Source organism: Cryptomeria japonica, chromosome 4 (assembly GCF_030272615.1).
Source record: "Cryptomeria japonica chromosome 4, Sugi_1.0, whole genome shotgun sequence".
In the NCBI taxonomy this organism is placed as follows: Eukaryota; Viridiplantae; Streptophyta; class Pinopsida; order Cupressales; family Cupressaceae; genus Cryptomeria; species Cryptomeria japonica.
Window position 1 is genome coordinate 739,473,411 of NC_081408.1, and position 27,395 is coordinate 739,500,805.

At 39.2% G+C, this 27,395-nt stretch overlaps 1 protein-coding gene across 5 annotated transcripts in view; it reads right to left on the reverse strand.

Annotated features, from left to right (window-relative positions):
• Nucleotides 1-27,395, reverse strand: part of LOC131027437 (zinc protease PQQL-like) — a 280,047-nt gene that overhangs the window by 187,646 nt on the left and 65,006 nt on the right. For all 5 annotated transcript variants that reach the window (XR_009102496.2, XR_009372379.1, XM_057957497.2 and 2 more), the window contains exons 4-7: nucleotides 25,932-26,069; nucleotides 25,681-25,818; nucleotides 25,314-25,571; nucleotides 25,063-25,200 (exon numbers count right to left, since the gene is read on the reverse strand). Coding sequence is in view for 3 of the 5 variants with exons in the window: in XM_057957497.2 (XP_057813480.1) it covers nucleotides 25,063-25,200; nucleotides 25,314-25,571; nucleotides 25,681-25,818; nucleotides 25,932-26,069 (672 nt within the window). In the remaining 2 variants the exon portion in view is untranslated. The remainder of the gene's footprint in view (nucleotides 1-25,062; nucleotides 25,201-25,313; nucleotides 25,572-25,680; nucleotides 25,819-25,931; nucleotides 26,070-27,395) is intronic.

Below are 27,395 nucleotides of genomic sequence, written 5' to 3' on the forward strand. Positions count from 1 at the left end.
CATGTCCAGATTCAATGTACCCGACTCACCAGTCATAGCACAAACTTCGAGGCACCTACCCCTGACATCTATTGGTCCTCATTCATGGAATGTAATTTTCTCATTGGCTAAAGGAGTTTGTTATAACAAACCCTAATTAGGGTTTCTATCTTGTAATCCTAGCCATTCATTCTAAATCAATCAAAGCCATTGAAATGTAAGGAGCTCTCTATATAAAGCTTTGGCTCTTCATTTGTAAAAGTTAATAGTTAGTTCATAGAGGTTAGAATAGCTAATGATTAATAGCAAATAGAATAGCAATTAGAGTAGATTAGGAGGAGAAGGCAAGAAATTGTTGCCTAAATTGTAAATGAACTCCATTTTCATTGAAGTTAAGGTGAAATGTGTTCTTTCTTGCAATATGCATGGTTTCTTGTTGAATCTTCAATTTTAGATGGTAGATAATTAGATTGAATGGAGAAAAATAGTTGAATGCACTCACGTGGAATCCGGCTAGTCCAAACCATTAGCCTCTTGCTGATTGTAAGTGCGCCTTGTGTAGTCAACTAGCATGAATGAGTTTAATCTTGAGTCGTTACGCGTCTATTGTTCATGCATTAACTTGAATGGTGATCAGTGTCCGATGGTGTAACGATTTGAACATCTTCAAAATTCCCTTAGAAGATCGCACTGAGTTGGTGTCGGATTGTTCAACCTAATGGTGAGACCCAACCGAGTAGGACTCCACCTAGTTGTTCATCCATCTTCTTGCATTCTAGTTTCTAGAATAGATTCTCTAAACCCTATGCTTTTGATATTTCTTTATCTTCCAGCTAGTAGATAGGATTCAAGTTCCAGCAGATCAAATGCTCAGACAGTCGAATATAAGTCCCCTTGTGATTCCAGCATAATCACATCATACCACAAGAGCTTATCCACAAATAGAGAACCTACATATTAGAACCTTGGAGTTGCTACGGTCGATCCTTAGGCGAAATCTTCAGCATTCAGGGAAACTTTGTTCAAGAGAGGATAAGATACCTTGTTATTTTATTATGTGTTCACATGTGCATGAAAAACACATCAACAGGACCCCCTACTTTTTAGGCCCTCTCGGTCTTTTGTTTTTTTGTTGTTGGGTCTTTTCACGGCAGTCTCATCAGTTTCCTCAGTTTGTGAGTGTTTGGGGGTCATTTTGATTAAGTTTGTTTTTCATTTGAGCAAATTTGGCTAAGTCTAGGGCTTGTTTTGTCAATTTTAGGGTTTCTGCCTTTAGTCCTTGATTTTAGGGTTTTCGAAAAACTGAACATATCACTGGAATCAGGACCCCTCAAGGAACCTCCCAGTAAAATTTGAGCCAAAACAGAGCAACTTTCTATTTTTAGAAAGTTCCTATTTTTTAAGGATTTTACGAAGCCCCGGAATGTATTCATTTTACCAAAAATCAAACTTACTATTTTTAGTAATTTCTATTTTTAGTAAGTTTCTATTTATAGTAAGTCACTCTTGTGTCCTGTTTTGGGGTCTAATGCTGACATTCTGAAAGTCTATTTTTGGAAAGTTTATTTCTAACAGGACCATTCAAGCAAGCAATGAAGATCACGCATTCACGACTACTTCTAAATACGAAAGGTTTGAAAAGCAGCTATCAATCAAAATTGGCTCTAAGTATTGGAAGCCCATCCCTGAAGTGGAAAGCTCGAGAAATTTGTCTCTGTCCAAGAAATCACCTCAAATCCATATACGGTAGCCAGATCCGAAAGAAGCTCAGAAATTCACCTAAGTTAGGAAGAAGAAAGGAAATCACGAATTCCTCCACACATGCAAAAATCCACCCTACTCCTCAGGAGGGCGCCAAAGTGGAGTGGTCAGGGAAGGATAGAAAAGTTGTGAATTCCTTGGCTTAGGTAGATTTGCGCCCTAGCAAGTAGGAGGGCGCCAAAACAAGGGAGACAAGGAAAAGATTGCAAAACAAGTGAATTCCTTCCCCAGTGACAAATGTCGCCTAGGAATGATGGAGGGCGCCAAAGTGGAGTGGTCAAGGAAGAATTGAAAGAATCATGAATTCCTCCACCTATGTAAAAATCCGCCCATGAGTGAGTTAAGGCACCAAAATGAAGAATGCATGGAAAGTGTGAAAGATGATGAATTCCTCCACTTGTGCAAAATTCCGCCCTAGCATTGTGGAAGGTGCCAAATCCAAGGAATGAAGGAAAGTTCAATAAATCATGAATTCCTCCCCTTATGCAAAAATCCGCCCTACTCCTCAAGAGGGCGCCAAAATGGAGAAGTCAGGGAGGAATGGAAAAAGTGTGAATTCCTCCTTCATGGTCAAAATCCGCCCAAGCACTATGAAGGGGTGCCAAAATGAAGAAGACGTGGAAAATATAAAAAATCATGAATTCCTTCCTCAGGGAAAAATTGCGCCCAAGAAGAAGAAATTCCAAGAAAGTGGAAAAATTGACTAAGTGCTGGAAATTCCTTCCTTCAGGACAGAATTCCAAGAAAGTAGAAAAGTTGACTAAGTATTGGAAATTCCTTCCTTCACTTCAAAATTCTTGGAAAAAGTGAAAATTTGGCTGTGTTGGAAATACCTTCCTTCAAGATAGAATTCCAAGAAAGGCAAAAAATTGACTAAGTGCTGGAAATTCCTTCCTTCAGGATGAAACTCCAAGCAAGGAAGAAATCACACCCAAGGATGAATTAAAGATAAAATTTCTACGGCAAGGAAGGAATCAAGGATGAACTGAACAAGAAATCTCACCCCGCCAAGAAAAAATTTGGAAAATCCATTTTCGAGCATCAAGAATCATCTGAATTTCAAAATGATGGTAGATTTGGATTCGTGAGAGAATTCTCTCCCACCTGGACCTGAAGCCCTAATTTGTGGAAAATCGCTAAAAAATAGGAGATGGTGAAAATTGATGGTAAACCTTCTTCAAGCAAGGAAAGTTGAAGAGACTTCAAGAAAATTCTTCCTGAATCGGATTTTCTCTCTCCAACAATTCCAGATGAGCAGGAGCGGATATACGATGGCGGGGTCCACTTGCATAGCGAGGTGTAATATCCCACTAATTTTTTTTGTTTTTTAGGCCAATAACAATTCATCCACAACAAATAACCCGTTAAGGTTAGAGGAATAAACCAAACAACTGAAAGGGAACCCTTCCACCTTTTGTTCACGGAGAGCCCAGACTGGGAGGGTGAGAGCATACGGTATTCAGGGGATCGTCAACAACAATAATCAAACTGAAAATTACAATGCATGGGCGGCAAGCCAGCCCCTTCTGCTTATCCAACAGGATAGAAACCAAACTCTTGGCGGTAAACCGACCACGGGGAAATCACAAGGAATTGAAGTACAATCACTCTACCGCGTATTTCAGCGGGAGGACATTACATTAAACAATCACTCTACCGCATATTTCAGCGGGAGGACATTACATTAAACAATCACTCTACCGCATATTTCAGCGAGAGGACCATAGCATTGAACTTATCACTCGACCACTTATTCAGCGGGAGGACTGATTACAAAAAACTGAATTACAAAACTTAGAAGGCGGCAAGCCAGCCTCTTCCACTTATGCAGTGGGGATTACAAATGAAAGCAGAAAGAAGGGATGATCAGTACTACTGAAACAACCTTACAATATAGAGATGAGATGAGAAGATTAATTGCAGATTTCTACAACAAGACTGTAATTTTCTGTTACACTGATCTGCAGGCTGAAAGTACAGTTTCAGCAGCCTATGGAAACATCAAAACACTCATAACTCATTCATTTTCTACCCAAATCACATGAAATCAATCCCAATCTCCCAATATAACTCTAACAATAACATCCCAACCAAATTACCACTCAAACAACCCAATATTCATTTGGCACGCATCCCAAGGCAATTGCAAAAACCAACGCCATACCCTGGAAGTTCGATTTTTTCTATTAAAAAAAATGCTCAATCAAAATAGCTAGAAACTCACACATTGTATCGCCATGGCATGGAAGGAAGAATGAGCTAGTACCCAGATGAATGGAGTCGCCTGGTTGAGAGGTATGAACAAATTTCACTTTCAGCAATCCCGTGACCAGCAACCAAAAACAATCAAATCCAACATCAATCACTCCATAATCTGCAACTCAATAACCAATCTACAATGGGAACACAAGGGCACAGCTAGGTACTATATTGCAAGCACGAAACTGAGACTCAGCTAGGAAGCCAACTTTGAAGCTCAAATTTTCAGTAGCCAAACCAGCAGCATAACGATGCAATTTTCAAAGATAGTCCAAATGGGAGCCCAAGCCTCTTATTTATAACTTCACTCTTCAAATTCAAATGCCATTCCTCCAAATTCCACGCCTTGCATTTGAATTTCATTTCACCCAGGTGTAGCGCCACTTTTCACAAGTCAAACCCCACGCCAAAAAGGAAGGGACCCACGTTAATTACTTGGCGAATAATGGAGATGCACTAAAACATAATATTCCTCTAAAATATTTCGCCATTCCATAGTACACATGAGTTTCGCCCAACAATTAGGATAAAATAGGCATTAATCCCATTTTAATAAATCAGTCGTCAATAATCAGATTAATTAAATATTAAACCTTAGGATAAGGAATTAATATTCAATTATTTCGCATATGACTCCTGTACTGATTATCAACACTGTTAGGATGAAATTGAGTCAGGACGACCACAAAACTGTTGCAGAATCAAAACCCTGTCCACTGCCAAAAATAGAATTGTGCCACAGCCACTTACTAAAAATAGTAAGTCAAGAATTAATGCTCAGAAAAGTATGATCATCGCATCCAAAGGCAAAACATGGAGAGCTCAGTAGGACAGTGACACCAGAATGGTCATTCCCTGACTTACTAAAAATAGTAAGTCCTCGTTTCATCAATGCTAGACCCTCATTCCCTAACTTACTAAAAATAGTAAGTCCTCGTTTCATCAATGCTAGACCCTCATTCCTGTTGACGTGTATTTTGTACACAATCATACACAGAATAAAATACCCAAAGGCATCTTATCCTCTCTTGAATAAAGTCGCTAACTGCTGAAGATGACGCAAGAAGGATCAGTTAGGATGACTCCAATGTTCTTTTTAGTAGGGTCTCTACGTGTGGATAAGCACCAGTGGTCGTTGTGATTGCTGTGTCATCAAGGGGCCTTACGTCGCCGAAGATTTTGCTAAACTAAACAAGCTTTTTCAAAAAAATAATAACAAAAGGATAGGGTTTGCAAGAGGTCTAATCTAGTCTAACCCTAAGAATGACTTAATGTGGACAAGGCTTGGTGAGATTCTACCAACTTCAATTTTGCCATAAATTAACAACTCAATTGAAATTGATGCGATCTTCTAAGGTAACAAATGATTTTTCAATACATCAAAGATCAAAGACACTACCACGAAGGTACATATCCAAGATACAACAACGATTGAAGGTTAAGTGATTCAAGTATTCTCCAGTCGACCACGCAAGGCGTTCCTACAATCAGCAAGAAGCTAGTGGTTTGGAAAGCGAATCCTACCAAAGATCAAGTCCAACACTTTGTCCTTCGAATTAACACACTACTTTGATTGAAAATGATTCGAGAAAATTTGAACAACCATGAAGATAACCAAGAGAATTGCAACAAAACACCATAACTTCAATATTTCATTGATCTCAAAGCCATCATGTACAACAATTGTTTGAATTCCTTTCTCAAAACTCAATCTTGCTACAAAAGTAAATTGCTTCTAAACTCTAATCTCTCTAATACATCAATAATCTCTAACTCTCTGATATCTAATTTTCTAATTTTCTAGTTACAAAATGAAATGAAATGAGGGTATAAATAGCATCCTCAATTACAATGAATGGTCCAGATCAAAAAGCAGATCAACGGTCAAGATCATGACACCTAAACCCTAATTAGGGTTTGTTACAAATAGCTTCCTTTTTACTGAACAATATTAAATGCATAGCCAAATATTAAATTTGGCACAAAAACCTAGGAGACATAAACCAATGACAATTAAGGTGCCATGTCATCTATAACAACCTCTCATCTAGAATCTTATTCCCTTTCCAATGCTCCTTTTTAGCATATGCAATGAATCTTGATATGATTCCTTCAATCTCAGCAATTGGAATCTCGGGAAGATTCTTCATTCTTTCTTCCAAGTGGATGACTTGATCAAATGCCTCGAGAAGAGGAGCGTCCCATTCAAGTTCAAGTTCCTTAGTCTTTTCAATCAGGAGCATGATAGCAAACATCTGATCCTGTTGCTCATCTGTGATAACATTAGCGTCCTTGCAAAAGATGACCTTGATTCTATCCTCCAATTCCTGCAAATCCACATCTGTCTCAACCTCGATCCTCCTGCCAAGAATGGTACGTAGTACCTCAAATACTCTGTCCTGGATCGGGTTGATCACCTCCTCAACATGGCTACATCTAGTACTAATGTCCTCGAAGAGAACCTCCTTCATCTGGAGTAAGGTTGACCACTGAAGTAAACTGTGAGGTCCTCCATCTATAATCTTTTCCTGCGCTAAGACCTTCCTCGATGTTTGTCTGATTACTCGCAAGACAGGAATGATAACATCTTTGGTATGAGCAAAAGCAGCTACCGTTATCATCAAGTTGTGGATGATCTCAAGAACCTGGATAGCCCTATGAATAGTCTTCATCATCCTTGTTGCAAATTCTACAGCAACTGTATGAGATTTGTCCATCCAAGTACTCATACGCTGGACCATACTCCTAAATCTCTCTGCCTCATTAATCGATTGAAGGGGAAGTGCCTGCACGGGTGATCTTGCTGGATCCTGACGTCCCAAAGGCTCATTGAGATGGCTGAAATATGTTCTCCATGCACCGACCTCTCTCTCAAGCTTTCTATTCTTCTCCATTTCTTCTCTAAGCTTGTCTTTCAAGGCCTCAAATGAATCGGTGGCATCATCCATTGTCTGTTCAGCTGTGGATGGACCTAGCTCAAATGTCTCTATATCATATTCCTCTGCTAGGATCTCCCCTTCATACTTGTCCACTGTCGGTGTAGCTATCTGCAACTTTCTGGATCCAGTCTCATCTCTAATCATCTTGGACATCTTGGTAGCCTTCCTCTTCTCTGTCACTTCCTGAGAACGTCCAACAAGGCTCTCCAAATCAATTACATTGTCTTCGTCCTCGATCACGATCACCTTTGTTAATCTTTCCTTCAACCAATCTGGGATGGCCGATCTTGTCTCTTTGACCTGTATCTCCTTATGCAATGTTTCTTCTTCTCTGGGAGGAGATGTTACCTCGTCATTGTTCTTGTCTTCATGTAGCTCATAATCTTGGAGAGATCCACTCGGTGACCCTTGAGGTGCCTGTCCTTCTTTATCATTCTGTACCATTGACTCCATAGACTCTTCCACTTCAAGTGTTCTCTTCTCTTGTCGAGAAGATGTGCCGGATGAACGATCTCGGTTGGCCCCTTGCTTCTTCTTGGAAGATTCTCTCTTCTCAGGTCTCTCTTTCCTCTTCGAGCCTCTTGGATGGAGATTGCCTTCACTTGCACTTCGAAGGTTGCCTTCACTTGTATTTCTGGGATTAGGATTACCTTCGCTTACACTAGTTCCACCTTCGGCTGGTTTCTCTTCCAAAGTGAAAGTCATAGCTATGCCTTGCTCTCTCAACTTCTGATGTTGTACATCGACCCATCTGCGAGTATAAGACAAGACTGGAGCCATCAAAGCATCTAGATCCACGACCTCGGGCTCATTCCAATCTAACCTTACTGATTTGCTTTCTCGATCATAGGATGACTGGAGATGTCTGCCACTGTCCTGAAGCTTGGTCGGCCACTCTGTAAATCTTGCATTTCCTGATGAAATCCAAAGGCAATCTAGAATGCATCTTTCTTTTCACTTCAAGATCGTCTAAGAGATTCATCATAAAATCTTCTATCTGAAACTCATGCTTAAACTTCCTACCGACTGTCTCCTCTATATATCCATGTGGATCAAAGCTTTCTCTCAAAGCAAAGAATGAAAAAGAATACAAAGCTAACTCCTTCTCTGCGTCATCCATAGCTAAAGCATTAGGACATACCTCAACTGAATTGCCTAAGATGATAGGTACAGGAACTCCATTTCCATGTCTGTGTCTGAATGCCTTCGCATAAGCTGCCAACTGTCTTGTTACCTCAAGTAACACAATTCTGTCTGTCGGATATCTCGGCAACATGTATGGAGGTGAAGGACATCCATGAACTCTAATATAAGTGAACTTCGGAAATTGGATAAACCAAGCACCGTACCTCTTTACTAGTTCCTGTGCATCCTGAGATAATCTATTGTGAATCCCACCTTGCAACGTCCTTGTGATGTTCATCGTGAAGGTATCATTAACTAACTTGTAGTTGCTTCCTGGCGGATGATGCAAGTGGACATAGGAATCACAAACTCTGACCTCGCCGGGTCCTCTTCCAATCACTCCTCTGTGAGGTAGTCCTGCGTACTCAAAGCTCCTGATCAAGGCATATATGACGTATGAACTCATGTGGAAGGACTTGGTAGCTTTCAATCTCCTCAACTGTACGTCCAAGCAATGGCTAATCATCCTAGCCCAATGAATTGTTCCTTTTCCCTGAACTATCACCTGGATAAAGTAGAACATCCACTTCTCAAAGTAGAAGGCTTGAGGGGCTCCTGTAACTCGGTTGAGCATTGTAATCAAATCTCTGTACTCTTCCTGGAAATCAATCCTATGTGGAGTGTTCGGGATCTTGCTCAAGCGAGGACGACTCTTGAGTAGCCAATTCTTGTTGATGATGCTTAGACAAGCATCTGGATCATCTTCGTACATGGACCTGGCTCCTTCTATGCTCTTGTAGACCATATCTCTGTGCTCTGGAAGATGGAAAGCCTCGCTTATAGCTTCCTCTGAAAGATACGCCAAAGTGTTTCCTTCCTTGGACACGATCGTTCTGGATTGAGGATCATAATGCCGAGCACACTCAATCATCAACTCATGGCACTGAACTGCTGGAGGGAAGCCGGCCGCCTTAATGATGCCACTTTCAATTATCCTCCGGGCAACAGGTGATGGCTTGCCAATGTAAGGAACCTCTCGAAACTTCTTCGTGCTGAAGTTGCCCAAGTTGGTATCTCCAATGTTGCTCCACTTAGACACGATCTTGGTCTCCAGTTCTTCGTTCTTTTGATCTTCCTTCATGAGAGCTGGACGACTGGTGGATACTCCCACCTTCGGGGTCGCCATACCTACACAACATTTCACAATAAGTAACAGATTTTGCAATGTATAACATAGATTAGATTAATTTTAGGAAACTTCATGATAAGTCCTTGAGTTATCATTTCCTAAATGACGATTGAGCTATTGGAATTCAAAATTTCAAAATTCAAAATAATAAAGGCTATGACGATCAAAAATTCAAAACAAGAGAAGATTTCGCCATACCTTACTTGAGAGCTTAACTCTAAAATGCAAAATAAAGAGAATCGCCTAGGCAAAAATCGATGCTTGAGGCTTTTCCACGTGATCCTTTTCAAACGAACGTCCACTTTAGCAATTCGCCACCTTTGGGGGTCTTTGACGTAGTCTTTGGCAAGTTCGCTCAACTTAAAACTAAGTTCGCACTCCCCTTTTGATGATGCTCGCACCACTTCCTTTGCTAAATTCGCACTTCTCCTTATTCTCCAAAATCGCATATGAATGAAGGTTCAAATGATGATTTAAAAATGAAATTTTCACCTTCCTTTATAGGCGCTCTCCTCATTAATCCCCATAGGCCGACTTTGTAAAAATAAGGTAATTAAAAACAATTTTTAAATAAAAACCAAGGGCCGACTTTGTAAAAATAAAGTAAATAAAACCCAAGCGCCCCACTTTTATTAATAATTAATTAATTTAATGCCTTTATAATTAATTTTTTCGATTTTTTAAAGGCAACAAATAATTAATTAAATGCTCATGCGCAAATTTTTAAATGCTATTTAATTGGATATTCAAATTTTATTGATCTTTAGCATTTAAAATAATTTAAAAATTGTGTTAGCGCCAAAATTTGGGAGTTGGATAAATACGAACCATATCGCTCTGGTCCCTGGGAGAGGGACAGGAGCGAATTATCATCTTAGTCTTGATTCTTTTGCCTTTTACGTTCAAAACCATCATCTCCACGTTGAACTTGGCATTTTCGCTGGGAAACTCGAGCTTGATTAACTTGATTTGTGGATGAATGCCTCCTAAGTTTAATATCGCCCTGGTCCCTTGGTGAGGGACAGGAGCGAACCTTATGTTTTCTCCTTGATCCTAACTTCTTCGATCACCAATTTTCATCATGAGGCAAGTAACAACGTCATCCCTCCATTCCACGCTTGCTTTATTTGGCTTTTACGAGGCACTTTTGATGTTTGAATGGTTTTCGCTCTAGTCTCCTGGTGAGGGACAGGAGCGATCTTTATGCTCTAGCCTAAATTCGTCGTTTTTACACCTTGGCTTCTTGTTCATCGCCTTCCAAATGACGTCCTCGATCTTGTGTAATCTTGCTTTGACGTGATCTTCGAAGGAAAATGAGTGATTTAATGAAAATCGCCCTGGTCCTTGCCTAAAGGACAAGAGTGATTTAGCTTCTGGGCTCAATTTGATCACCTTTTGATGTTTGATTTCTTCGCATATCATCTTCTTAAGGACACTTTAACCTTTTGCAACCTTGTACGTCCTTGACTTAGCGTGATTTTTTGATGAACTGGCTAGTACAGTGAATATCGCCCTGGTCCCTGACTGAGGGACAAGAGTGAATTTGGGTATCCTGGGCTCATCTTTGTTCTTGTCAACTTGCAATTGCCTTCACAATGTAGAATGAGGTCCTTTGATCCTTCTTGAATACTTGAAACGAGACTAACATTCAAAACTTAAGTCTCCATAGAAATTTCGCTCTGGTCCCTGACTGAGGGACAGGAGCGAACTTGGGCATTTAGCGCAAATCCTTCATCCTTGGCAATCTTTGTAACTTCGTTCTTCGTCGAGACACTTCAAACGTCATTGCCTCCTTGTATCCTGACTTGGAGTGGTTTGAACTTGAGTGGAAGGCAAGATAACTAATATTTCGCCCTGGTCCCTGGCTGAGGGACAGGAGCGAATTTTCATCTTCAAGTTCAATCACACTTTGCCAACTTCCAAAATTATCTTCAATGGACTCGTTGTGCACCCTTTCATTCATCCTTGGCATGGAGTTCGTTCTAACTTGGTGAAAAATTGGCCTAAGGGAGAAATCGCTCTGGTCCCTGACTGAGGGACAGGAGCGCCTAGGCATATATGGACCTCACTTTGGTGTCTTGCAATCTCCAATTTGTCTTCAACAGGTTCATTACACTTTCTTTGTTTGCCTCAAACTCAAAACTTACTTAATCTTCACCCAAATTTTGCCCCATGAGGAAATTCGCTCTGGTCCCTGGGAGAGGGACGGGAGCTATCATTAAGTTCGCCCTGGTCCCTGACTGAGGGACAGGAGCGATTTAGCTTCTAAGTCAAGTTTTCCTCATGTTTGTGCCTTCAAATTATATTCAACTGATAAAATGCACTTCCTTGGTTCTCCTCAAATCGTCAAATCGTTCAAATCCTGCAAGGACAAGGTGATGTCGGATTTTAAGCTCCGGTCCTCCACTGAGGGACGAGCGATTTTTGCTCCTGGCACATTTCCGTGTTTGTGAAATTCTTCAAATTATAATCAACGGCAAGAACATGCCTCCCTTTATCCCTTCCAATCCGAAATTCGTCTTGATCCTGTAAGGACAGTAAAATTTTAAGAAACAAGCTCCGATCCTTCACTGAGGGACAGGAGCAATTTTGCTTCCACAGGCCAAAATATCAAGATTTCAAGGGTTTAGTCACTTCACAAGGCAAAAACAAGTCATTTCCAATGCCCGGGATCAATTATCAAAATTCTCAAAATTTGGTCAAAATCATTCAGTCAGACAAAAATCAAAAATCTCATCATTCACACTTAGACAATTTTGGACTTTGCATTCAAAATTCCAATTGAAAATAGACCAACTCACTTAGCCTCTGGCGAATTCACTTTATTCAAAATTGCATCCTACGAGAGGAAGCTCAAAAAGCTCTCAAGATTGACTGGACTCTGGCCTGAAAACGCAGTAATAGAAACCCTAAGGCTTGACCCTAATCTAGACAATTGACACACTAAACCAAAACCCTAAAAGCGGAGAAAAAGGCGAGCAAAATGAGCAAAAAGAGGGGGTCCCCATTTTAATGGGGCGATGTGTGAAATGGTCACAACAATTCCCTGACTTACTAAAAATAGGAATGAGGAATGAGGGTCTAGCATTTATTGTTGATTCCCACCTTGTTGCATCATGTGTTGGGAAACCCTAATTAGGGTTTTGCATGTAGCCAAGGCCAGAATCCTATATAAAGGGGTGACCCCTCATTTGTAAAGGAGAGAGACCTGTATGAAATTGTTGCGATAAGTTTTATGATAATAACAGTGAAACATTGTTCTCTGATGGTGTCCACTTAAGTTATTTTTTCAAAAATTGCATGGTTTCACCTTCCTCACTTAGAGTAGAATTTTATTTTCTCAGTTGTTAGATAAAGTGCTTTGATTTCAATGGAGAATGTAATGGTGTATGATGAATTTCCATGGTTCATACTTTTTGCATCTTGTCGATTGTAAGTTGCAGTGTAAAGTTAGCCTGAGTCACTAAACTTGTGCCAAGTTCGGTTGTGGACAGTCGTTGTGATTGCGTCATTTTGGGTATTCAAATGTACTTTCTCAATTTGAAAATCCTTCAAGATCCTCAGAAGATTGCGCCGGTTCTTGAGGCGTTGTAGTTAAACTTGGCAAAGCAGAGCTTGGTTTATTTGGAATTCATCCATCAGAGCATTATCTGTTGATATCACTGCCCTTAGGAGTAGATTTAGGCCTTTCTAACCCTTTCCCCTTTATTTTCAGTTCATTTTAGTCCGTTTGAAGTAGCAGCATCACAAAATTGCCATATCTGATGATGAAGTTCCAGCCACAGTGAAGAAGTGAAAGAACGATCCAAATGTAAGGCCCCTTGGATTACCACTAATCACATCTACCAACTGAGTCATGTCTGTTGCATGAACCTTGGAGTTAGCCGTTTGAACTTTCTGCAATCTTAGAATACGGTTAAACTTTGATCAAGAGAGAGTGAAGTGACCATTGGTAACTTTATTTTGTGTTAGACGATGTCATAAAAAACACGTCAACAAGTAGCAATCCATTTCTTGCTACTAAATAAAATGAAAGTGTCCTAGGTCTGCCATACCTAGACCATACAAAGTTCTTTTTGCTTGTTTGGTTACAAAATTGGATGGAGATATTACAGTCTCATTTCCTTGAAATTGTTTGCCCACAAGCAACCTTAGATTGTTTCTTTTCCGCTTTAGGGCTCATCCACCTTCGGAGGGTTCCATCCTTTTTCCTTACCAACACCACAGAAGATGCCAATGGTTTTGAACTAGGCCTTCTATGTACTATGTCAAATATCTCCTTGTAAACTTCTTACTGTCATTCTTAAACTTCTTGATGTGCTTGTATGGTGTTGTGATGATAGTATTTGCACGTTCTTTTAATTTGATGGTGTCTTCATATCCTCTACTTGGTGGCATTCTAGGTGGTATGTTCTCAAAAACTAGACTATGCTCATCCAAGATTAGTTGTAGATATTGATGATAATACTTAGTCTTGTAGCTTAAGGTCTTTGAGGATACAAGGCATTGTGTATCCCATTCAACATCTCCATGTCTACATGAGCTTTCCATTCTCTTGGCTGATACATCTTGAGGAATTTCATCTGAAACTCCTCTAAATAACGCCTTCCTACCATCTATTTTAAATTTGAATTCCATTGTCTGAAAATTTTGTGTACTAAACATTGGACATCATCCATTGGATACCTAGCATAGCATCGGTAATACCCAACTCCATAACATAGAAATCATCCTTGACTATGTAGTCACCAATTGTAAGGTTCATATTTTGTACCTTTGCTGAACAAGACATTCGGTAGCCATTTGCCATCTTCAAACTAAATCTTTCAGTTTCAATAGTTTTAAGTACTTTTTTGGCAACCAAATCTGAATTGATACAATTGTGAGCAGCCCTGCTATCAATTAGCACCCCTAACCCTTGTCCTTGCAAAATACCTTGAACCTTAAAAGAGTTAAGTCCTTGAGTTCCAATCATAGTGGTAAATGTACCATCCTTCTTCTCTGTAGGTAGGGATTCCTTCACCTTTGGTGGTTCTTCCTCTTTTTCATCTTGCTTAGATCAGATTTGTCTTTCTTATCACCATCGGGCACAACCTCAATATAATGAATCTTAGATCAGATTTGTCTTTCTCATCACTATCGGGCACAACGTCAATTTAAATGAATTTTAGATCAGATTTGTCTTTCTCATCACTATCAAGTACAACCTCTATATAATGAATCTTTCCCTTGTCGAGGCATCTATATCCTAGCTCCCAAGGTTATTTACAAGTAAAAAAAGTTTCGTCCTCCTTAGCTCTTCTCTAGTTTCTCCATCCATTTTGTTCCTTTCTAGCCACTCCTTTTGGAAAGGTTGTTTTGCTTTGTTCTCTTGTAGGGATGATGTCTTTGATGGAGTTTTGTTCTTGGTTGCACTTAGTTCATATCTCAAACCTTCTTAACTGCTTCTTGAAGTGTACTAGGGTTGAGTGCTTTGACCCAGCCTCTTAGAGGCTCCATTAGGCCATCCATAATAGAACCAACCTTCTTTCGAAAACGTTGGTGAATTCTTTGGAATTCCATGATATTGTCATCAATTGTTCCCCCATGTTTAAGTTGTGCCAATTCTTTAAAGTGGCGCTCGGGATCCTTGTTATTGAACCTTTCTATTAGCTTCTTCATGAATTCCACGCATTAAGTGATTTGTGCATGGCCCATAGTGATCATGTCATGGTACCACCATTCATGAGCTACCCCGTCAAGATGTAGGGCAGCATACTTAATTGCTTCTTCCTCCAACATTGGATTGAGTTGGAAGTATGTGTAAATCTTTTGAACCCAAGCATGAGCCACAGTCTTCCCCGAACCATCATAGTATGGCAAATTAAGCTTATAAATATTTCTCCTTAGATTGAAGTGATTGTCTCTATTCCCTTTGTTGGGCGCGTGTCTCATTCTTAGGTCCATATAGTCCCTAAGAGACATCTTGGTTTGTAACCCTCCATCTATCCAATCTTGGCAGAATTGATCTTGTAGATCTACCAACATAGATTCATTGCCTTCTTGATGCTCTACCCAAGGTGGGAAAGTAGGTATCAATGGTTTAGAACTAGTTGTAGGCACACATCAGTTTGGAGTTCTACTATGGATTCAATTGTCTTCATTTACATCATTGCCCCCCTCATTACAATGTTGGTTGTTATTCTTATTGTGATTGTTATTGGCATTTATCATTGCTTCAGTCAACATGTCTATTAGTTGTACCATTCGCCCTTGAGTGGTTCATTGTTCTGCCATAAATTGATCCATACGGTCTGCAATATCTCCCATGTTTATGCTTCTTTGTTCACTACTTGAAGATTCAGAACTATTAGTAGTGTTGTTCAATGACGATCCTATTGACGAGTTTTTTATGATAGCATCAAACACAAAATAAAGTTGCCTAACCGTCACTTCACTCTCTCTTGATCAAAGTGCAATTGTGTGCTAAGATTGCGGGAAGATCAGACAATCGACACCAAGGTTCCTATATGCGACAAACGTGACTCAGTTGGCCGATGTGATATACTGGTAATCCAAGGGGGCCTTACGTACACTCGAAGAAGATTGAACAATTTTGCAACTTTCAATGAATTTACTCACAAATGGGATTTAAGATATGCAGAAAGTAAATGGGAAGGGTTTAGAGACACTATTCTAATCTAATCTAAGAACAAGGAGATAGGGATTGCTTAAGTGAAACCAACCCACACTTTGCTTCACCACTATAAGACAACTACACAAAGGCGGTGCAATCTTCAAAGGTTGTGCGAAATGTTTTCAGACCACCAATGAACACTGTCAACAAACAATGTCCACCCGATGATCGAAGTTAAGTTCCCACGTATAAAATGCTTAGACTAACCTTGCACAGTTAATAACAATCAGCTACCAACCAAAGGTATGAGCGAGGGTTTACACTATAAACAATCTCATCAAATCCCGTTTGTCTAACAACTTGAAAGCAAATCTAATCTAAGTGAAGAGAGTGAGACCATGCAAGTCATAAAACAAAACAAGAATACACCATCAAATTGAACAATGTATTATGTTTGCTACTTCACAACTTATCACAAAAATCTCAAAATCAATCTTTCCTCTCTTGCAAATGAGGGGGGTCGACCCTTCATATAGGCTTCATGCCTTGGCTACATGCAAACCCTAATTAGGGTTTTCCCAAAAGATTCCCCACACATGATGCAACAAGGTGGGAATCTACAATAAATGCCCATATACAATTAATTCCAACTTATTTAAATTTGCATCAAAATGCATTAAATGCACCCTTATCTACTAAATTTGCCTAACATGCAATGAATATTCCCTCATGCAAAATCGCCCATAATCCTTTAAATGCTCCACCACCTTCACCCGCGACGGCAACATGCAAAAGGAATCTACCATAATATCATAAATGTGGCAGCTACATGCAAAAGGAATCTACCATATCATAAATGTGGCAGCTGCATGCAAAAGATGTTCCATAAATTAGACATGCATTGACCGGACCGCCACTTGGTCAAAATATTCCAGCAATAAGGGTGCCACTACTATTCGATCAAAAGATTCTCGTCCAAAAATGGACGACCATTGTCTCGCTCATTAATGGCATAAGTGATGAATTTGGCGATGACAGCCTCCAATTCCTCCTATGGAGACACTTGGCTCACTTTATATCCTATACTCCATCAAAGTAATTTCTTCTTCGCTTTTGGAGAAAAAGTTCTCCCATTCTACCACCATTTCCTGTGTTCTCTTCATAGTGCTGGAAAATAAAGAAACATTTTCAAAATGTTTCTTGGAAAACGATCCCACAAAGAAGAATTCATGCATCTAAGACCTCAGGAAGTTGACAGTCACTCTGCCCTCATTCAACTTTCTTGCGAATAATGTCTCAATCGCACTGATAATTTCATCCTATACCCTTCTAATTGAGTCTTTTAAAGTTAAAGACTCCATGTTGAACCTTTCACAGATATCCTTTCTGGAACAAACGACGCAAAACCACCGCAGGAAGTCATAAATTTCATTTTACAGGATTACCTTCCCTTCTATTAGTGTCTTCTTCGGAATCTTCATCAAGGCTCTGAGTTGTGGAATGGTCAAATCCTAATAAATGTGAACATCCTCCCATAGACCATCCGTCGCCTCTACCCTATTCAAAAGGGCAACAAGTCTGGAGTGAAGATGAGCAAAGTCTTCAATGAATTTTCCAACTGCAACGAAGACATCCTCCACCCATTCCTTGGAATCCTGGGCTATTTTCCTGATTGTTTTAGCGTCATCAATGACCTCTTTAGGAAGAGAGGGAGGAGGAACAAAGGATGGATCTGCCTCCCTAAGCGGATGCTTGAAGATTTTAACATATTCACACAAGGCCTTGTTTTCATTTTTTTAGCCTTCTACACTTTTCTTTCATCTTTTGCATCTTTTCTCTCATGGCCAAGGATGACCCTTCAAAGTCTTCCATCATCTGCACTGTGGAAGCACGCCCCAAATCAACTTCTCTGATTACATAATCATCTAGCGTGATCTCATTCTTGTCCTTATCTACTATACGCTCATCTATATGCAAAGTTCGAGATCCAGACTCATCTCTTATGACCTTGGAGAGTTTTCGGGCAGCCTTCTTCTCTGCAGGTGTCTCCATTCTCTTCAAAAGTTCTTCCAACTCTTGTGCTGGATCTACTTCTTTCTCTGATTCTTTCCTTAATCTGTCAATCAGCCAATCTAGAGCAGTTATCGACTGATCCTGAATTTACATATGTTCCTGCTCCTGTGAAGCTTCCTCCATCTCTCCAAGGATTGTTTCTACGAAATTATCCTGGCATGGTTCCTCTAAATGAGGAGGAAGTTCTTGTCTCTGCTCTCCTAGCTGGGTAGGCCTATGTATAGCGCTAATGCTAAGAACATCATGTGCAAGTGCATTATCTTGAGGCTGATTTCCCAAAGTCCCTTGTGCAAACATTTCCACTTCTCGTACACTAGAAGAATTGGCTGGGGATTGGGCTTCTTCCACCCTTGCCCTTTTCTACTTGCTGAACAGCTGGCTGAATTTTTGGTTGACTACTTGGCTTAGCCTCTTTCCTTTTCTTTGTCTTAGGCCTCTTTGGAGCCGTCTTTCCATCACTAGGTCCAACTTTTCCTCCCTGAATTTCTCCTTCTTCAACTTGGGCTTGTGAAGAGCCTTTTGTGGCCTCACTGTGGGAATCCAGACTTCCCATTAACTGGTAGCTCAAGTGGACATTTTTCTCATTCAACACCTTCATATGTCGATCAACCCACTGCCTGGTGAACTTCAGAACCGGCCTGGCTAAAATGGCTAAGTCATCTACTGACCAATCTGGCAACCGGTTCTGACCAATCTGGCAACTGGATGGGTTGGTCCTTGACATTTCCAAACTCCGACTACACTACGTTTGTATACTCTTTTACCTGATCTGACACTTGAATTATTTCACCTATTCTGATTGTGTCAAGGTGTAGCCAGGAAAACATTTTCTTCCTGGCCTCAAGACCATCCTTGGCACTTGCCCAATAATCTTCTAGGTGAAACTTATGCACAAATTTTAATCCAACAACTTTCCTAATTTTACAATATGGATTAATAGTGAGATCTGGGTGCATAGAATGCCAATTCCTCTGTTGCCTTTTCAACTACTACCAAGTTCGGGCACACTTCCACATAATCACCAAGGACAATAGGGAATTCAACAAACAGGTTTCTTTTCTTCTTCTGAATTTGGACATAGGTTAGCAATTGTCTTATAAGCTCCAGCAACACCAGTTTATCAGACAGATACCTCGGTAATTTATATGGTTGGTACGAGAATCCTTGTGTCTCCATATAAGTGAACTTTGGAAACTGCACAAACATGGCCCCAAACTTCTGTACCAAAGCCCTGGCTTCTAGCGACACTCTCTTGTGAAGCTCATTCTACATAAATATGGTTAGGTACACAGTAAAAGTGTCATTTACCAGTTTGAAAGAATTGGTGTTGTGTAGGTGTAGCTGAGGATAGCATTCATAAACTTTCAACTGTGTTGGCCCACATCCCATGGGCCCCTTTCTCGGCAAGCCATCAAAGCCACCCATCCTTGTGAGTGAATTAATTACATAAGAATTCATATAGAAGGATTGGGTCCTCTTCTCCTTCAAATCTTTCAACTGCTCATACACATAATCACTGATTAATCTAGCCCAGTCTACCATTCCATTGGCATTCATGACTTCACCAATGTAGAAAACATCCATATTTCAAAATTTATAGCATGTGGACAACCCATTATCTTGCTTAACATCATCATCAAATCCACATACTTCTACTTGAATTCAAAAATGGTGACTGTCTTAGGCATTTTGGAAATATGTGGTCTAGGCTTCTACATCCAATTCTTGTTGATAACTTCAACACATTTGTCAGGACCTGCATCATACACTGTTGTAGCTCCATTCATAGTCCTATAGGTCATGGAATGATGTGATGGTATCCCAAAGATTTCACCAATAGCCTCCGAAGTCAAGTTGGCCAGAAGCTTGCCACTTGTTAAAATAGCACTTCTCTCTGGGTTGTAGTGTTTTGTGCATTCCAAGATCAACTCCGGACATTGAATATATGGAGGAAAACCAGCTGCCGCAACAATTCTGCTTTTAACAAACTTGGCAACCATACGCGATGGATTATGTCCGGCTGTCCAAAACATCCTAATCCGAAAAGCAGCCAGGTTGAATGTCCCTAGATTTGTGTCGCTGATTTCTTTCCAGCTGGACACCATCTTGGATTCCGAAAGGAATCCCTTCACTTTTGCTTTTATCTGTGCCTGCCTAGTAATAGTTGTTGCTTTGCTTGATTCAGCCATTTTCTCCTGTGATCAAAGCTTCTTGAAAGGAATGAAAATTCTTCAAATCTGACCTTGTGCACTTTCTCTCCAACTTTTCTTTCTCCAAATTCTCACGTAAGAAATGAATTATACTTGCACGTTTATATAGAATTTCTCCAACATGCTGCTAAGTTGGCAAGGATCAAATTTGGCAATTGTTTTAATGATGTGTCATACTTTCCTATCCAAGATGCCATTCAAACAGGGCCCGCCTTCATAGTTGAGTTCCAAAATGGAATTTTCCTTTAATGCATTGAGTTGTGCATCATAATTTGCAATATTCTTTCTTCTTGTGTCGCCAACTCACCAACTTTCCATTTTTTTAATTTTGGAGGGATTTTCTGAAAGATTGACTTAAGATTCTTATTATCCATCCACTTGGCAGAAAACCCTATGAGAGAGAAAACTTAAGGAGAGAAAGTTTTGATTTATGAAGAATTTTCTTGAAACTTCGAATTTTCCTTGCTCTGGAGGAGATTTTTCACTGATTTTACACATCCTATTTTTTTATGCCCGAAAAATGGATTTTTCAAAAAAATTTCTTCCAGTTCATCCTTGACTTTTCAATTTCCTTGCCTTGGAAAATTTTCATCTTTTGATTCATCCATGGCATTTTGATTCTGGCACCAATGACTTGAATTGGGCGCTATTTCACTTTGTGCCTTCGCTAGTTTTTCCATGTCCTTGCCATTTCGACGCCCTGTCTTGGACTTGGGCGCCAAAATCACTGTATGGTGGAATTTGGGCATTTTGTTAACTTTCCAGGCTAACCCCATTCCAACACCTTCAACCTTGCTTGGGCGCTAATTAGGCATAGAGGAAGAATTTTTTTGATTTGGTTACTTTTCCATGCCACCCTCAGTTTGGCGCCATAACTAGCAGTGTCAAGGAATGCCATTTCACTTTTTCCAAGGCATCTTGATTTTGGCACCCAAAATCTGACTTGGGCGCCATTTTGCCATGGTCAAGGAATTTCATCGGTTTTTAGATTTCCATGGCACTATGGTTTTAGCGCCCCTCTGCCATCTTGGGCGCTATTTTATTTGCTTGTTTCCAGACCGTCAATTTTGAACTTTTCTAGACCAAGATGCCATTTTTGGGAATTGAAGTGGATTTTCAATGCCAGACGTCAATTTTCAATGTTTCCCACACTTAGCCATTTTTTTGATCAGTAGCCTGCTTATTTGAATTTTCCAGATTTAGAAATGTTCAAAAATGTTGTCTTCTGCGAAGAACCTGTCAAACGTAAACTTTCCCGAAATAGAAAGTGTTTCAAAATGTCAAAGTTAGCGCAAAACGAGACGCAGGGACACTTACTAAAAATAGAAACTTACTAAAAATGGAAACTACTAAAAATAGTAAGCTTTATTTTTGGCAAAATTAGACCAATCAGGGAGGCAATGAAATCCCTAAAAAATAGGAACTTTCTAAAAATAGAAAGCTGCTCAGAATTTGCTAAAATTTGAAGTGCAAGATCCTTAAAGGGTCCTAATTCCAATGCAACACTCAACTTTTCCAAAACCCTAAAGGAAAGGCCTCAAATTCAAGTTTGAAGGTTAAAACCCTAAAACATACAAAACACGCTCCAGACTTAACCAAATTTGCTCAAACGAGCTGCAGACTTGATCAAATTGACCCCCAAACACCTACAATCTGAGAGGACTGACGAGACTGTCGCAAAAGGACCCAAAAACCAAAACCAAAAGACCGAGAGGACCTAAAAAGTAGGGGGTCCCCATTTGAAATGGAGTGATGTGTGATTAGGTCACAACAGATCCTTGGTGGATACCCAAGATATTTGATGTTGTCTCCCCCTCCGGAACTTGGGCAGGCTTTGACTGTCTTCTTATCTTCCTATTGTAATATCTTCTCTCTCTTTCACTCATAAACCTCCACAGGCTGGCAGGTTTACCAGCTCTGATACCACTGTAATGTTCTTAGATAGTTCTCTAAGTATTCTTGCCTATTATTGTTCAAATTCTATTGTCAACTTGTTTGCACAAATGTGTGAATTGTGATTATTTTGTTAAGGCCTTGATTGAAACAACATATGTGAAAGAATGAGTCATACAATTTCCATCAGATATAAGAATATCTGACAAAAACATATAAAGATTACTGAATTGATGTGTTCCCTTTTTTAATTATTACAAGTGTTCAGAATATTCATAGAATCAACAGGCCTAAGTTTCTGATATATAATGTATTTGCAATCAATTAAAGAGGTTACTGATCTGCTCTTAATATTTGTCAGAATCTGATCACTCTTCCTGAATACTCCCTTAGGACCATGCATTTTGAGCACTCACGGATCTGGTTGTCAAGTCTGGTCACTCTGCCTGTGTTACCCCCTTGTAACTCTGCGATGTCTGGGTGCAGTCTCTGCTTCAATTGACTCTTTACTTATGCATCCTTAGCCTTGTAAATGGGTGGATCAGTACCACCTTACTCGACTGCTTGATGGCTCTTTGGGCACTTCAAATCTGAATTAAATATATGAAAAACAAATCTTCAATGCTTTTGGAAGAACTTGTGATTACCTTTAAATACTCCACAATAAGCATGATTTGAGAAATTGTGTCTCACTTCGACATCCCTTTGCAACACTTAACTAATTTGTGCCCCTTCATTATGACTGAATTTGTCATTAGTTAATTAATTAATGCAGATCGGACTTCTCCTTCTTGAACAGTGATAAGGTGGAGGATAATCTCTTGTACGGGGCTCAATCTGTATTACTTGATTGACAATGATCATGTAGAATACTATTTACTTGTTCATGCGATCTCTAGTGTCTTCTTTGACAGTGGTTATGTGTGAGATGATCCGTGCCTAGAATTGACCAGTTTATTCCCTCGCTAGCGATCCATTTCTTGCTACTAACTAAAATGACAGTGTCCTAGGCCTGCCACGCCTCGACCATACAAGGTTCTTTTTGCTTGTTTGGTTTCAGAAATTGGACGGGGATATTATAGGTGTACATATAAGTTTCTAATATTTAATGTTAAAATATTTGCTTAAGTGTTATATTATAATAAAGTGTTTATTGTTCTCCTCAAAAGTGGATGCCTGGGAAAAAGTGAAGGAGACTTTCACATAAAAATTAGTTTTATTTTACAAAAATAGGTCTTTTGGGGGGGAATGAATTATTTCATATTTTCAAATTTGGGCTTTTTTCCCTCCAAAGCTATAAAACAAGGTTGAGGGGGCTCTTTTTGCATAGTTATGGATTTAATACTGAAATGTTGTTGCCCATATACAATTTAATGAAGTATCGTTGGCGTTTTGCTTGGCTAGCCAATTATATAAGGTGCCGATTGATTTGAAGAAGGCATTCACAAATATCATTTGGTTATTGTTATTCTCTCTCTGCAAGTCGAACCCAAAAGCTTTTCTCTCAGAACGAAACCCCTGGAGAAGAAATCTTCTGGATGGAACCCCAGAAAACTCGCTGCAAATACATTTCTGCATTTCAATATTCTGTTCTATCTTCTAGTGGCGCCATTACCGTTTGGACGGCATCGAAGATAATATAACACCAATTGAGGGCATTGAACTGAAGAATCTGCAGCATACCTGAACGATATCTATTGTTGAACCAATTACAATGGGCAGCTGGCAGCTTAAAATCTAAGGATTGGCCTGTAGGAAGATATCACAGCCTGTACATAGCAGCGAACTGGGTCTTAGCACAATACTACTGCTTGGAAGACTCATCACTGTAGCTTGCATCTGACTTCTCACCTGCAACGATTCCCCAAATTACAGTGATCAATATGAGTAGAAATCCCAAACAACCGGCTTATGTAATGATTAATCCTTCATGAAATTTTTCTGCCTTAAAAGGATAGGTTGATGTCAACTAGATATTGAATAATTATGCCATGTTTTAATCTTCCATCAAGAGGAAAATCGATCTATCATTGCTGCATGTGTTTCATTTGAATATTGAATATCATTGCTATTCTGAAACCAAAAACCCATTAAACAAAACATAGCATTAAATCCTCAAATTACAGTAGAAAGGATATTTCATGTATAGCTCCATTCATGTTAACTTCTTACATGGAAGTGGACTACGAATGATCAGCAAAGGATCAGACATGTCCCTATCTACAAGAGGTCAAGTTATATAAGAGGAAAGCCAACAGATGTCAGTTAAGATAAATCCATTATTAACTACTTACAACGAACCAAAGCCAACAAGTACTACCAGTTATTAAAAAACATTACAATTGCTTTATTCTAATTCCATGTGTTATGTACGTATTCATGAACATAAGGATAATTGACCATAACACTAAATGGATTGGCATAATTTAAGCCAACTATTAGAGTGCCACTAGTAAAAGTTTATCTCTAACAACCATGAAGTTGAAAACAATATATTTAAACATATTCTCTCGCATGCAATTGAATCTTTAAACATCCTTAATGGGAAAGAGCTCGATTACTAATTTTACAAGTCTTGATGCAAGAGATTATTCTACAAATTACTCGTTTATTGGAATCAGCAGAGAACAAATAACTGACACACTAAACAAATCATATTCCAACTGATAAAGTTCTCAGTTTCTTCTATGTATATTCAGAAGCTCAAAATTGAAACTTAAAGAAAAACTGGACTGAATATAACTTTTCAATCTTTTGTTTATATGGATATACCATGTAAACAAACATTCTCTGCATAATCATAGTCTATATAGTTGATAGACCTAAACCCAACAAATCTGTATAATATACATTTTCTATGTTGAATTCTATATGATCTACACAAATGTAATCTTTTCATAGATTAATAAAATGAGGAACAGCGCCAAATAAACAAGAACAAAATAAAGATGTGAGGTCACATGTTTAATTTGGATTCTGGAAAACAAGAATAAAGGGAAATTGGAATCAATAATTTACTTGGAGACACTCATCTCGCAGGCTTGTAGATTGATTCTGATCACGTTCAAGGTATGCAGATTCAATATCTGCCATCATGAAAGCACGAGCTATTGCAATTTCACGTTCTGAAAATCCATGAACACGAATTCGTGCTACCTGTAACACCGAGAATCAAATCCAACTAAAAAGATGTCCTATTAGTTTATTAATATTTGCCAAAGAGACAATACAGAAACAGAAAGCCAATTTCAACCATCTCAATACAACACCTCCATTAAAATAGATTCAAGAGCTTCAATGGTTCCTCTTTCTTTGCAACTAGCCGATATGACATAAGCCTTTACAGGGTGAACCCAAACATCAGCTGATGATGAACAGGAGAAGAATGGTGGATCTCGTTGGCGAGAAATTTTGAAAAATCTTTGATTCAACGCACTGTGGAACAGGCTTTCTGCAAGCCATTCTCGATAATCTCCTACGGTTTTCATCTCAGAAAAAGGAATCTTACAGCTCACCATCACTGCTGACTGTCACATATTAATATTATAAGTCCAAATCCAAAAATCTCAAAACTCCATCTTTGAATTTAACAATAGGTTGACGATAAAAAATAAATAGAGGCTTAGAAATACTTACACCTCCTGCTTCAGCTTCTGCAAAACAAGAAAATCGAGGCTCCTCATGTGAGGGCACATTAGAAACAGGAATAGTAGGAGGGGGTCCAGGTAGACATTGCTTATGCTCAAAATGAAGTTTGATCAGGTCAACAACACCCTGCACATATGAGAGAAATTTTAGTAGCATTTACCACGGGGAAAAATAAATTGAATTGCCATCTTGCTATCAATGCTCAGTAATATATCAAACAGCATTCATGACATCATAACCTGTGTATCAGGAAAATCCCCAACTGCAACAACAGCCATGTTCTTTAGGTGATACCAGCGACGATAGAAACCTTTAACTGTTTCAGCAGAGACAGTTCTGATCACTCTCTCCAGTCCAATCGGCTGGCGATCAGCATACTGCCCAGTAAAAAATCAGCATAAGCACAAGAGTTGTAGTTCATACCTTAAATTAGACATAGAAGTCCCCCCCAAACTTCTGTAAAATGCAAATTCTAATCTTACTCACAAATTTCAGTACATTCTTGCTTGTCTAGCTCTTATTAGAATCCAGCTAAGACATTATAAAGATGAACTTGGTAATGCAATGTTATCTGTTATTTACCCATAAAATATACTAAAATGAAAAATCAATCAATAGGACAGATAAGTATAATTCGGTAAATTACCTACAGTAAGGGCAGATCTAAACAATAAACAGATGTGCCCCCAAAAAAGGCATCATTGAGAGCTTTGGAAATATGGTATAAAACAAGAGAAATAATTAAAATTTAGCAAATTTGTTAATTCTTGGTTCCTAGGTCTACTGGTAAAGTAGATTTGGTTAATCAGATGTACTTGCACCTGGCACACTCATTTATATGGGCTCTTATTCAAATAATTAAGATAGTTGCAGAATTATCCTCCCAACAGTAAAATAATCTTTATTTTTCTTTAACAGGTTATCAGAATACCCAGTTGAGCCTTGTGCCTCAAAGGGATGTAGCATGTCTGATCTGTATTTAAAAAATTCAGCAGCCCCATGACCAGCATCAGATGCCACACTCAGCAGCAATTGCAAACAATTTTACAGAAGACAAATGCAAAACATAAGCAGCACCACGACCAGAATCAGATTCCACACCAATTCAATGTTGGTGGTAGAATATGAGGGACATGACATATGTGAATAGCATTAAGAAAATTCAGCAGTGACACAACAAGCATCAGATGCGACATTCATTAGCAACCGCAAACACTTCTGCAGAGGACAAATGCTAGACGTGAGTAGTTCCATGACCAGCATCAGCTGCCACACAGTTCAAAGTTGGTGATATAGTACAACTATATTTGCAGAAGTACATACTCATTGAACACTTTCACATGATTTGCCCTCTTCCATATAGTCCATACACCATCACTAAGAAGATTGGAGATAAGGTCTTAGGTTTAGACATCCAGCTTACCTAGGCTTCACCAAATTTTCAATGCAGAAATTGTGTACCATTTTCAAATTTAGATGCAACAAAAGAATCCCAACCATCTAAAATCAAACCTGATTCATTATGTCTGAAAAAAAGTATCAAGTCATTGACAAATGGATCAAACACAAGGAATCCAACAATTCCAATCTACCATGTTGTTTAACTCGATCATGTGCCTAGTCAAGAGAGAAATGGTAGATAAGAGCTCGAGTTGTAGAACTCCTTCATCACATTTTTTCAACTTTCCACAATGGGAAACATG